Source organism: Miscanthus floridulus, chromosome 17, assembly GCF_019320115.1.
Source record: "Miscanthus floridulus cultivar M001 chromosome 17, ASM1932011v1, whole genome shotgun sequence".
Lineage (NCBI taxonomy): Eukaryota > Viridiplantae > Streptophyta > Magnoliopsida > Poales > Poaceae > Miscanthus > Miscanthus floridulus.
The window spans coordinates 97,021,506-97,034,884 of NC_089596.1; the positions used below are offsets into that span (position 1 = coordinate 97,021,506).

A 13,379-nucleotide genomic window follows, 5' to 3' on the forward strand; every position below is an offset into this window, starting at 1 on the left:
AATCAAAAAGTTGTCAACTACAATGTTTCATAACTTTTCGAGATCTACACTTTTAGTTTAGGAAGTTTTTCCATCCGAGGTCGTTTACAAAATTTGAATTTTAAAATTTTGAAATTCAAACACAGTTTTGCATGACAAGATGTTTTCAAATCAAAAAGTTGTCAACTACAATGTTTCATAACTTTTCGAGATCTACAGAGTTTATTTTGGTTGTTTTTTTTCATCTGAGGTCGTTTGAAAAGTTCGAATTTTAAAATTTTGAAATTCAAACGCAGTTTTGCATGACAAGATGTTTTCAAATCAAAAAGTTGCCAATTACAAAGTTTCATAACTTTTCGAGATCTACAAAGTTTATTTTGGTTGTTTGATCATCTATTCATCCGACATAATCGTTCTAACATTGTTCACAAATTTTATATATCTCTCTTGTAGTTTCATAAACTACAAGAGAGATATGTTAGATTTGTGAACAAATTTATTTTCACTTTGTCGTATGAAGAAAAGACTAAAACAAACATTGTACATCTTGATGAGTTATACAACTTTGTAGTTGAAAACTTTTTTATTTGAATTAATTTACTGCTTCAAAATGTGCTTTGAAATTTTCTTTGCCGAGTGTCAAAAAAAAAATAACACTCGGCAAAGAAGGTCTTTGCCGAGTGTAAAAAAAAAAACTCGGCAAAGAGACTCTTTGCCGAGTGTTAAAAAAAACACTCGGCAAATAGCCTCTTTGCCGAGTGTAAAAAAAAAAACACTCGGCAAAGACGTCTTTGCCGAATGCCCGAAAAAGAACACTCGGCAAAGCACCTGACACTCGGCAACTTAGGCGTTTCCGGTAGTGGCTGCCGTATTTTTTTTCCCAAACACACTGCGATTCTTCCTTCTCCGTTAGTTGTTGGAGAGGAAAAAAAAAAGAATCTCCGCCATGCATATATCGTGATTGCTTGCAGTTTACACTAGGTCATTAGCTATGCCTATAGGGTCATCTGTACTAATTAAGTTATGCCCAGCTGTACTGTCAGCGAACTAGTGGCGCAGTATGAAAATCTGCTCTGGTGCTGTTGTACAGATATTCCCATACAATCGTCAAGATTCTGAGAACAGGAGCTTCAATAGTTGGGCAAATCAATCGACTGAATGATTTGTCGGTAAGGTCGATTCGATCATATATCGCCTGAATTGATTCCCCTTCTAGATTGACTGCCTATATGGAATAAAATAGAGACTTTTCTCTGTGTGCCCTTATAAAAGATCGTAATCCTCTGTGTGCCCCTGAAAAAATTCAGCGGTCTTCAGCGCCACTACTCCAACTTTTTCGTGTCATCCATGCCACTTCCGTCAGTTTGGGCTCTAACGCCGTTAAACTGCAGGTGTGAAAAGACGAAAATGCCCTTAAGTTCAAATATGTTATTAATTTTTTTGAGCATCTTAACGACTTCAAATGAAAAAACTCAAAACTAGAAAGTTGTAGATCTCGTCGAGATCTATAATTTTCATATAAATATTTTTTCATTTAATTTCGCAAAAAAAAAATGATTTTTCTAAGATATATTAATCATATCAAATCATATTTTTTTTGCGAAATTAAATGAAAAAAAATTTATATGAAAATTATAGATCTCGACGAGATCTACAACTTTCTAGTTTTGAGTTTTTTCATTTGAAGTCGTTAAGATGCTCAAAAAAAATTAATAACATATTTGAACTTAAGGGCATTTTCGTCTTTTCACACCTGCAGTTTAACGGCGTTAGAGCCCAAACTGACGGAAGTGGCATGGATGACACGAAAAAGTTGGAGTAGTGGCGCTGAAGACCGCTGAATTTTTTCAGAGGCACACAGGGGATTACGATCTTTTATAAGGGCACACAGGGAAAAGTCTCAATAAAATACGGTCTATCTGACAAGCCAAAAGTAGCTGCTGCTACCCCCATCGCTGAAAAGGATTGTGCAGGCCAAATAGTAATTCTGAACCCAAAAAAAAAAAAAACAATCAGAGTGTATAGTATATATACACATCATTTCTTTTTTTTTGAAATATATACACATCATTTCTTAGGTTAGTACGTTCCACAGTAACTAATTGTAATTGTGTATTTTAGAAATAAAAAATAAAAAAAACGGACATTGTCGTTTGCCGTACCTTGGCTGAAACAAGAATATTGAAGCGTGATTTTTATCTTCAAAGAAAAAAAAATCTAGGCATAGTTCTAGCCCTTGTAGGAAAAGGGCAGGCTAATTAAATTAGGTGGGCTAGAGGTTCATTAGTGCACGGTTTGGTTTTGCATGGCTTGAACGAACGCTACCCGGCCGGCCATTGTACCGAACGGCTTAATCATGCAGGTTACTCACGCAAGGCAAGTGCACATCACGCTATCTGTTGTGATGGCAACGGCATGGCACTGCGCACCAACCTCCGTCGCCATGGACTCATAAACAAGCAACATGTGGCTGCTCATATTTATAGTTTTATATCATTGTGAATTTGATATATGTACTTCCTATATACTATTATATATGCAAATGCAACCCCAAGTGTGTGTGCGTATATACATGGTGGTGTCTATTAGTTTGCATAACTTCAAAGAGGAGCCAACATGATGCATGCTGCCGCTCCCTTTTTATGCTTTCCTTTTCACCTTCTCCCTTTCCTTTCTAGGAGGAGGCCAGTCAAGATCAGGGCCTCGAGTAAGATTTAGCCGGATCTTTTTGTCCACAATAGGGACATGCACTTGTAGACACTAATCGAGTGGCAATTCTACGTGTTCCCGTAGATTCGGCATACGACGTAGTCTAGTCATTATAATAACATTATCACATATATGCGGTGGTGTTGCTCTTTATCTTTTACGTACTTTCTCCAATCGAAAATAAAGTCCATTTCAGAACATTGACATGGTCAGCACTAATTCAATTCGACTAGCAATATTTACATATAAATACATTATATTTTATAAATGAAAATAGTTACTCTTTAAATTTATGTCCTTTATATACGACATTAAATTGTTCAATTTTGAACTAACTAACATCAATATAACCAAGGGTGCGTATATATTACTATAATAATGTTTTAATGATTAATCTATAGTATGCTAATCTTATATTATTGTCAAACTACATAAAACTTTATACACACATAGTCAAATAAGTTCGACTTCGAACAAATATATATAGAGACTTAAGTTTTCGATGGGAGGAAGGACTTGTGTAACAACTTGTGTTGTCTTTAGATAGGGTACACATAAATAAAGAACGTCGCAAACTGTGCTACATATATTGATTGTGCCATGACATGGTGTGTATTAGTATACACTACGTACACATGCGAACAAACATATGCTACTACTACCAAGCACATGATGGAGTTTCCTTGAAGAAATGAAGAGAGCAAAAGGTACACACACTCGAGTCATCAGTCAAACAGATTATCATATAGGACTATAGGAGTGCTACACTTGTGAAGAAGTTGTAACAGGATGAGAAGCGTAATGATTATCGTTGAATACAGTTGGTGTACTGAGAAATATATAGGGTGACAGTGCAAAGTACGTACTAACCGGTGATAGTTTAGGTCGTGAATTAATTCCGAATCATTTGCACGATTAGTAGGTCGCGCACTCTAGTGCGGAGTCATTTGTCCATGAGTAGAAGCACTCACCGGTCAGTAACCGACAGCTTACACGTTTGGGCGAGATGATTAGTATACGAGCTTTTTAATTAAAGCAGCAGTGGCGACCCCTGTTCTCCCCGCCGTACTGCCTAGCTTTTTTTTTTTGTTTGTTTGGTTTGAAAATCCTGCACACACTGTACGGTGTGGTATTGTGCGTAGCCGCTGCACAGCTTGGTGGGACAACGAAAGCCCGCCTACGTACCTTGGTGTGTGAACTGTGAAGTACTAGCTTCAAGCTTTGCCAAAGGAGCAGGACAAGCTGCAAACGCATGCAAGCCTATACATGGATGCATCATGCATATGCATTGCATTGCATTGTCCCAAAGATATCGGATCGATCGGATGGGCTAGTATAATGGAGTGCATATGCCACACCAACAACTGAAACAAACCGCTGCCACGCATATATACATTATATTCCTGATCTATATATTCTGTTTGCAGCTGCAATTTGTGCCGAAATTAAAGGGAACCAATTAAGCAGGTGATGACGATGAGCAAAGTGGTGGCTGAGGCCTGTCATCAGCATTATATTGTCGCTAGCCTCTCTCGATCGATCTCGCATTACCCTGCAGAGAGGCTGATCGAGAGCCCGCCTGGCATGGCATGGATTTCCTCGTACGGATGATCCGGGGAGACCGATATGCATCACATGCACGCGTCGGTTTCGCACGAACATGAAGCGAGCGCGCGAGCGAGAGAGTAGCAGTGGCCCAAACGCGAGCAGAGCAGCAAGCAGGGCAGCAGGTGGCAATACCAACAACGAAGCGAGGCCGACGCGCGGCGGGCGTGCGTCTACGTATAAAAACCAACCAACGGCAACGGGCGCCGCGCTCACCAGCTAGCCACGTACGCATGCATACCAAAACCACCGTCCCCATAAGTCCATTCAGCCCCATGTTCGTCCGTTGCTGTTGTTGCAGTAGTAGTCCAGCAGCAATTAACAGGTGCCAGTCAGGCAGTCACCATGCAGACCTAGCCTCCTAGGTACATACTCCTAGCTAGCTAGCTACGGTTACGGCATATACTCCGTATCCCTGACGAGTGACGATCAACCGCGGCCCGCTGGCCGGAACAGCTAGCAGCGCTGTCATACCTCGATCGTACGTACGTACCTGATCGATCGTCCAAGTCTTGGACCATGCTGGAAGCAACAAAGCGATCGACCATGCATGCCCTTGATTGGCCTCTATCTCGCGTACCACGACGGCACGAGGACGACCGCGCACGAGCGAGCGGCCGTATCGTACGTACGTGTCCGGCCGGCCGGCGGGCGCTCGCGCGCGCGTGAGGCGTGTGGCACGCCCGCCGAGCGGCGAACGCACGGCGCAGAGAGCGTGCCCCTGCTGGCCGGCTAGGCTCGATTTCTCCAACTCACGCTTCCTCCCCTCCCCCTTGTAGTGGTCGTGGGCTTTGTGGCGTTCGCAAGTCACCTCGCTCGACCGTTGGCCTCGCAAGCTAGCTCTCTGTCTTGGACAAGCACTCGGATCGCCTAGTAGTACGTGCTAGTGGTAGCCAGCAGGCGCTATCATTCGCCGGTTGCTCCGCAAGCTACGTACGTACCTGCTGCACCATGGCAGAGGCATCTAGTAGTGGCAGCACGTACGTACATACTACGCGCGCGCTAGCTAGTACTCCGTACACACACAAGTTGCGCGATCGATCGATCACCACGCACTGTGCCAGGCTACTAGCTATAGCGTGGGATCTCTCGATTAGTTCGTTGCGAGATGTACAGCAACGGGCATGTTTTCTTCCAAAATTTGGATGGCTCCGATCCGTACACGGGACGGTCTGCAACGAGAAAACGGTTGTTTGTTGCCACCAAGAACGCGGCCGGTGGACCTACCGCGCTGGAACCCCAGCAAAACATGTGCTAACGTAATAACCACCCGTGCCAAAACAAAAACTTCAACGCCATCTTCTGATGCGCTGGACGACGGCAGCAGCCTTTTGACCTGCATGCTGCTACGCCGCTGCCGTTTTCCTGGACGATTTTGGCGAATCGACCGGTGGATCCATCGTTCGCGCGCGGCTGGTGGGCGGAGCAAGCTTAGCTAGCACACGGCCACACACCCGCGGTGCCGTACAGTGCAGGCGACTCGTGCGCGCCGTGCTGCTGCTTTTTCTTGCTCGCTTGGGTGTCTTTTTGCTGCTGTGGCTGTGCGCCTGTGATCGTATGTATCCAACATCCATGTACTCACTCCTGCCTGTGTGATCACGCACAACTGTCGTCTGTGCAACATCTGTACGACGACTGTACGCACGCGCACAGGCCTCCTTTTCCCTTCAAGTACAAGGATCAGATCGATGCCTGTTGCCCTCGCATCTGATGGGGACCTCCGGAGACCGTGCTGCCCTGTTGTCTCTTGTTCTTGTCTGCGCCACATGATGGCTCCGCTCAACTCGAACCCTCACGTTCAGCACTCGGTAACTTTCAGGCTTCAGCTTTTCTTGCTTCGATTTCTTATCTCGAGCTACCTGGTGACAGCAGACAACCACTCCTGGCCTGTTCTTTTTCGGACATTTTAGTATTGAAGCCTTGAAGGACCAGCTATTGGTCTAGTGGACACGAGTTCCACGTAGTACGTACTTACCGAGTATTCTTTCACGCACTAAGGTCCTTTTCTGAATATATATTGAGGCAGCACTAATGTCAACACCCTGACGCATGCTTATTGCACTGTTCACTGTTGTCGACGCCGCTTCTTTCCCCGACACTGAAAATCTGAAATGATTGGGCGAGCGATTCGTCACAGCCATCCTTCAGAAGTTACCACCAGCTTAGTACGCGCATTTCCTGTCAGTTTTCTTTCCTTCTTTCCATCTCAACTACATCGAGATCATTAACGAGAATGACGTCTGTTGGTACTTTTGCTTGAGTACATCTAACAATACACTGGTAACCGAAAGCGAATCCACCAGCAACAATCCTCAGCCACGCTTGGTCGTAAACGATAGTAAATTTTCAGTCAGAACAGTATTTTTCTCTCACACCAAACCAGCTAGCAGTAATAATCTACGATCGTATACGATCGTTTCAGCCCCAGCCGAACAGGCTGCCCGCTCATGCATATGTACTCTCTGCATAGGAGTACTCCTATACTCCTGTGTGTGTTACTGTCAGAACAGATCAGATCCACCGCAGATGGGCGATCATCGAGAAGGCGAGATGTTAAATCCGCTGTCATCACTCCCTCGAGCCGTAAAACGACTGACACTACAGTGAAGCGCATCAGTGCAGCGAACTGAGGCTGCGGTGAGTGAGTCACTGACGAGTCACGACCCCCAATTTCTTCCGGGACGACAGGGCAACCCCAACCGTCGGCGGCGGCCGCTATCGGCGGATTGACGGGGCAGACACCGGCGATCACCCGTTCTATATAAATATATATAAAAATTACCACATCGGAATCTGATGGCCAAAATCTATGCTCCGTAGACGAGGCCACGAATCAGTAGGCTGTAGACGAGGCCACGAGGGCAGGGCATACATGTTCGTGCTGCAGGGTGACGTACGGACGGGATGGGACGCGGAGGTCGCCAGGCAGGCCATGGCCATTTATTTACTAGTACACGCGACGTGATTGGTGAGGCCGATCGAGATTAGCGACGTGATTAGCTAGTTAGCCCAAGAGTGACCGGGCACTCGGGCCGGGCGCGCGGCTGGCTTTGGCTAGCCGCCGGCTCCGTGTCGCTCCGCTCCGTTTCCATGGCTGTTAGTAGGTATTTCCAAAATGTCTTAGATGCCCTTTGTACCCTTGCTCGTGACCTCATATGCATCAGATCTGTGGACACACATTCAAAGATAACAAGTGCTTCGGGCAGATTTCACCATTACTTTGAGGTACATAAAAATTGCTAATCAATGTTTCGAATTTACTTTAGGTGTCATACTCATCTAATTTTTTTAAAAAATTATTTTCGTAGCGATGCATAGGAGCCTTGGATGGTACACATATACCGGCATGTGTACCTTTCCATATGCGTGGTCGGTTTAGGGGTAAAAAATCAATTACCACCCAAAATATGCTAGCAGCAGTTGATTTTGACATAAGATTCATATATGTTCTTGCTGGATGGGAGGACTCAGCCCATGATTCTTATGTGCTTCAAGATGCTCTATCACGTCCTAATGGGCTTAAAATACCAGAAGGTAGGAATACCCCATTATGTCCTAACAATTTGAATCTAAAACTTCACCTGTATTCTTAGCTAATTAATCTATAAAAAACAATGATGTAGGCAAATATTTCCTAGCTGATGCTGATATGCAGCAAGGCCTGGTGTATTACCCCCTACCGTGGTACCCGATATCACCTAAAAGAGTATAAGGGGGCTAGGGAGCCTGAGAGCCCCAAGGAATTATTCAACATTCGCCATTCCTCACTTAGAACAACTATTGAACGAGCATTTGGTACCCTTAAGAATCGTTTCAAAATCTTCGCAAGTCAGCCATTCTTCCCTTTGAAAACACAAGTCAAACGTCCTGTTCACTTGGCTGATAAGTCATGGCTGAAAGTATTGTTGGCTGATTTGTTGTGAAAGAAAAATATTATTCGTTAGCTGAAAAAGTACGGCTTATAAGCCAAGCAAATAGGGCGAAAATTGTGATGGTTTGTTGTGCACTTCATAATTGGATCTTACAGGACGGTCCTGATGATTATGTTTATGATGATGCTACTTGGTACACAACCTTGCCTCGAAGTGTAAGAAATCGTAGTGATATACACCGGGAAAATGTGGCATGGGCTAATAAAAGAGATGGGATGGCTCAAAGGATGTGGGAAGATAGAGTAGGAGCAGCTGTAGATTAGGTTCAAGAAATTATGTAACCAATGCTGCTATCTTTACATATTTCTTCCTGTACCTTTCTTGTTGATTTGCTTGTATGTATGAAACATACATATATAAGTGCGATGCTTTCTATTATCTTCACTGGTTCATTTGCTTCTATATGTATTTGCTTCTATTATTTTGTTGAGTTTGTTTAAATAAATTATGCATGTACACAGTTGCTTAAATAAGTTGTCACTGTCATTTATTTTAGCATGACTCATTTATTTGTCACAGCCATGCTGTAAATAAATTATACCTGTACACAGTTTGCTTAAATATTTTGTACCAGTACACTGTATGATTTTAATTAAATGTCTCTTTACTAGTAGTGTCATTTGTAGGCTGCTGTTTGGAAGGGAGTACTAGTACAATCACTTGTATGATTTTAATTATCTCTTGTATGTGAAACAGCCATGGCCAAGGGAAAGGCTAAAGCTGATGCTTTTGCATCCTCTCGTGAGAGGTCCGTGAACTGGTACGAGGATCAGTCGAAGTACATGCTAGAGTGGTGTATGGAGTATTTGAAAAAACAACATGCAGGATTTAAGTTCAAGAAGCCACATCTCATATTGTGTGCCAATGATTTAAACAAGAAGTTTGCTATGGGGGTGACGGTTGATCAAGTGGACCGTCACTATAGGTACCATAGAGAAAATTGGAAGTACATTGCAACAACATTGAGCAATAGTGGCAATACATTTGATGAAAAAAGATGCATGGTGAATATTTCAGAATCTGAAAAAGAAAAATTATGTGTAAGTTGTTTGTACTGAATATATTCTATTTTACAATCTAAAATCAACTCACTTGTTCGCATGAATATAAACTGAATTTCACTTTTCACATGAATGCAGGACAGAGCTAGACGCCTGCTTGCATAGCCCATCAAGTTCTTCAATGAGATGAGAGAACTATTCATAGGATCCAATGCTGATGGTTCTTCGGCTCTGGACCAGAACACACGCATGGATGTTGCTGATGGCTCAGATAGTGATGACTCAAGAGAACTATTTGACCTCAATACCTACACATAGCCTGAAGATCTAGAATGTGAGGATTAAGACACTTTGCCAACTCCAACTAGACATGCAATGATTAACAACACATCTTCCAGCACTAGTCAAGCTAGCAAGAAGCGTCCAAAAGCCAAGAACTCACCAACTAAGAAGCCAAAAAAGAGCCGTTTTGCAGATTCCACTGATGAAATTAGTGCTACAATGAAGTCACTTCGGGAAACACTTGCTGCCACTGCCCCTCCCCCAATGCCAATTCCAATGACACCACATCAGAGGGTTCTTGTTGGTGAATATTTGTGTACCAAGGAGAATAAAGGTAAGCGTGGCTGGTTGTGTAATGCAAGTGCTGATACTCTGCATGCTTTGGGTGTTCAAGTTCTTATGTGAGAAGGAAGGCATTGACATATGAAGCTTAGCTTCTGAGGGCGTCTGTTCATATTTTGTGGCGTGCCCAGGAACTTGGTTGTGTGATTATTTTGGTTGTGGTGATGACTAATGGCTTAGGATGTAATATAGTTGGATGTGTGCTCATTTTGGCTGATGCATGCATGGTTGGCTGCTGCTTTTGTAATTAATCTAAACCTCCTAGAATGTATTTATGAAGATGGTATTTCGTGCTTGTAATATTATTGAAACATATACTGGTTGTTACTTTTTATTATTGCTGGAATATATATTGTTGTATGGAAAATGTGTGTCTTACCACTATAGCATTGAGGTATATGTGGCTGCAAACTAAACATATGCCACAATATTTTGCTAAGTTTTTGTGGCAGAAATCAAAACAATAGCCACACTTATTTCGCCAAACCTTAGTCATAAACCAAACGACTTGTTTTTACCATAGATTATGGCAAACCACACATGTGGCTGGTGTCTAATATTAGTCATGGCAAATTGTGGCTGGGAACCGGACATCCCCGACGTAACTCGCGAGTCCACGGCCGCATTCATGGCTGGCTTTCCACAGTTGCCATAAGCAGTGTGTTTAGTCACTCGTAACAGGATGGCAAGAAATTAGAGGGGAAAATGTACTAATGCAAAGGTCATGTCGCCAACTAACGCCGTGTTAATGTTAAGGAGAGGGAGAAAGAGACAACCGGAGAAGTTATCTCTTTCCTCTTTCTCTCGCCATTGCCGTTGCGAGCCAGGAAAGCTCTCTCTCTCTCGCTCATCTCTCGTCCAGCACGGCGCACTATTTTAGGCCGCCACGGCGCCCACCATCTCTCTCAGAAACGGGAGGGAGTCGAGGTATCTTAAGCTCCAATTCATTGGCGCGCGCGAGCCCGGCCGGGCGCACTGCACCTTTGCTTAGAACCCACTTGATCGCTGCCTCACCTTGTTCGTCTCTCACCTCACGTCACACCAGAGAGAGTTGAGTCTTGAGTGTGTCTGTGTCTGTGTGCAGGCCTGCGGGCAACTAGTTCTTGGTACGCACGCTTCCCCATATATACCCCCCGCCCATACATAGAGGCATAGAGCTAGCCACAAGCAGCCACCGATCGCTATTGCAAGTGGCAGCGGTCGATCACCGACGTTGCCCTTGCCCCGTCTCTTAATTTGTCGCCGTCGTCGTCGGAGCAGAGACAGAGAGCGCGGGAGGGGAGAATGGGACGGCTCTCCTGCGGCGGCGGCGGCGTGCAGCCCAAGCTCCGCAAGGGGCTCTGGTCGCCCGAGGAAGACGAGAAGCTGTACAATCACATCATCCGACACGGCGTCGGCTGCTGGAGCTCTGTCCCCAAGCTCGCAGGCAAGCAACACGAGCCTTACACACTCTCACTGTTGTATCCATCAGTCTGTCGTCGTCGTCTTCCTTGTACACTGCCATCCATGGCGCGCCTTGCCTGAATTGCCTTCTCGCTCGTTGTGGTGCCGTGCGTGCAGGGCTGCAGCGCTGCGGCAAGAGCTGCCGCCTGCGGTGGATCAACTACCTCCGCCCCGACCTCAAGCGCGGCAGCTTCTCGCAGCAGGAGGAGGACCTCATCGTCGCGCTCCATGAGATCCTGGGCAACAGGTCGGTAGCAGCTAGCCGTCGCAATGCATTCATCCATTCCAGCCTCTCCCGCGTGTCCGCAATGTGGCGGAGGAAGATAGCTAGCATTATCAAATTGGCAACTATGTTCATGGTCATGGCCAGGCTGATGGACTATGCGAATTGTTCATACAGGTGGTCGCAGATCGCGTCGCACTTGCAGGGGCGGACGGACAACGAGATCAAGAACTTCTGGAACAGCGGCCTCAAGAAGAAGCTCCGGCAGCGCGGCATCGACCCTGCCACGCACAAGCCCATCGCCGCCGGCGCCGCCGCGGAGGCGGGCGCAGCGTTGGCGGACGCTCGGGACCACGACCGCAAGCCCGGAGGAGCCGCCGACGCCGCCGCCGAGGCGGACGGCCTCGCCCAGAACAAGCAGCAGCAGCCGGCGGCGGCCGTGTTCGACCCGTTCCCGGTGACCGACTTCGGCTTCGACCTGGGCGTGGCGGCATTTTACGCCGGTCCCTACGACGCCGACGGCAAGGCGTCGTCGGACGCCGGGTTCGTGGCCGACTACAGCAGCGTGCTGGACGTGTCGGAGAACCTGGGCTACGGGGAGAGCTCCAGCAACAGCAGCAACTGGAACTGCGGCGCGGAGATGAGCAATGCCGTGCTCGACAGCGAGGTGCTGCACTGGGCCCCCGGCGGCGCCGCGGCCAAGCCGGAGCCCTACACAGAGCTGGAGCAGCAGCAGCACAGCGGAGGCTACGGCGGCGGGGGCCAGGCGGTGGACGACGACGACGACGCGCTGGAGCACAAGTTCTTGCTGCCCTGCGGCCAGGAGCAGAGCCTGGCGCATTTCGACTTCAACTTGGAATACTTCTGAATTCTGATCCTTTTTTTCTTTTTCTTTTTGGCCCTTCATTCATCTTTGCCTGCCTTTCCTCCCTGAATTATCCATCCATTCCCCTACGTTTTTACAGACAAGAGGAAGAAGAAGAAGACGCATTTGGACGATTAGGGATTGTACGTAGTAACCAATATGTTAATTTTGTCTAGCCCATGATACACACTCTGTTTTTTCTTTTACTCTTTTTCTGTATACTCTGCTCCTGCTTGGTCAGAGGAACAGAAGACATTGGTACATACGAGATTATTGTGTACTACACTATATACAAAGGTGTTTCTTTTTGTAAAGAATAAATTAATTAAACCTGCAGTTTTTTCACAGAAAGCACCTGTACTTTTTTCCTGAATTTTTGACTCCTCTTGACGGCCTTACTGATATTTTCTTACTCCTCTGATATCTCTCTCTCTCTCTCTCTCTCTCTCTCTCTCTCTCTCTCTCTCTCTCTCTCTCTCTCTCTCTCTCTCTCTCCCGGTGCTGGAGTACGTGAAGGAGTTCGCCAGGCTTGCTGAACGGTTCTTGCTTGTTTACGTTACACCGGTTGCTGTGGCGCTTGATTTGTGTCTCACGAAACCAGAGTGGAATGGAAGGTGGTAGCAGCAGCAGTGGAGTTTGTGACAGCAGTGCTCTCCTCTCCTGCAAGGCAGGGAGATGAAAAAAATTCAAACCAAAAATATAATGCCAATGCAATGTGGTTTGGTTTGGTTTATTATCTCGGCCAGGAGACGGCATTGGCTTGTGAGCGAATCCTCCCCGGCAGCGTCCCTTTCGGCAAGGTCATCACGTCAGTCCTAGGATCGGAGGGGGGGCTCCGCTCCTTCACGGTGCTCGCTGGCGTCGCTCGGATAGGATCGACAAGGACAAATTGGATGGCTGCACTGTTGTTGTTGACTAATGGCCACAGTTACGCGACGGTCGCGCGCGGCTACGATCCGTCTCCATTTCCACGGGCTACTACTAGTAAGCTGGAAGCT

At 46.1% G+C, this 13,379-nt stretch overlaps 1 protein-coding gene and 2 pseudogenes across 1 annotated transcript; all 3 read left to right on the forward strand.

Moving 5' to 3' along the window:
• The first annotated feature begins 7,383 nt into the window (after window positions 1-7,383).
• LOC136516041 (protein ALP1-like) lies at window positions 7,384-8,488 on the forward strand (annotated as a pseudogene).
• Window positions 8,489-8,923: 435 nt separating this feature from the next.
• LOC136516632 (uncharacterized) lies at window positions 8,924-9,935 on the forward strand (annotated as a pseudogene).
• A 722-nt stretch (window positions 9,936-10,657) lies between these two features.
• LOC136515017 (myb-related protein Hv33-like) lies at window positions 10,658-12,519 on the forward strand. Its single transcript, XM_066508713.1, has 3 exons — window positions 10,658-11,276; window positions 11,411-11,540; window positions 11,694-12,519. Exons 1-3 carry the CDS (start codon window positions 11,135-11,137, stop codon window positions 12,382-12,384), a joined length of 963 nt encoding a protein of 320 aa, XP_066364810.1. The 5' UTR covers window positions 10,658-11,134; the 3' UTR covers window positions 12,385-12,519.
• Window positions 12,520-13,379: the final 860 nt, after the last annotated feature.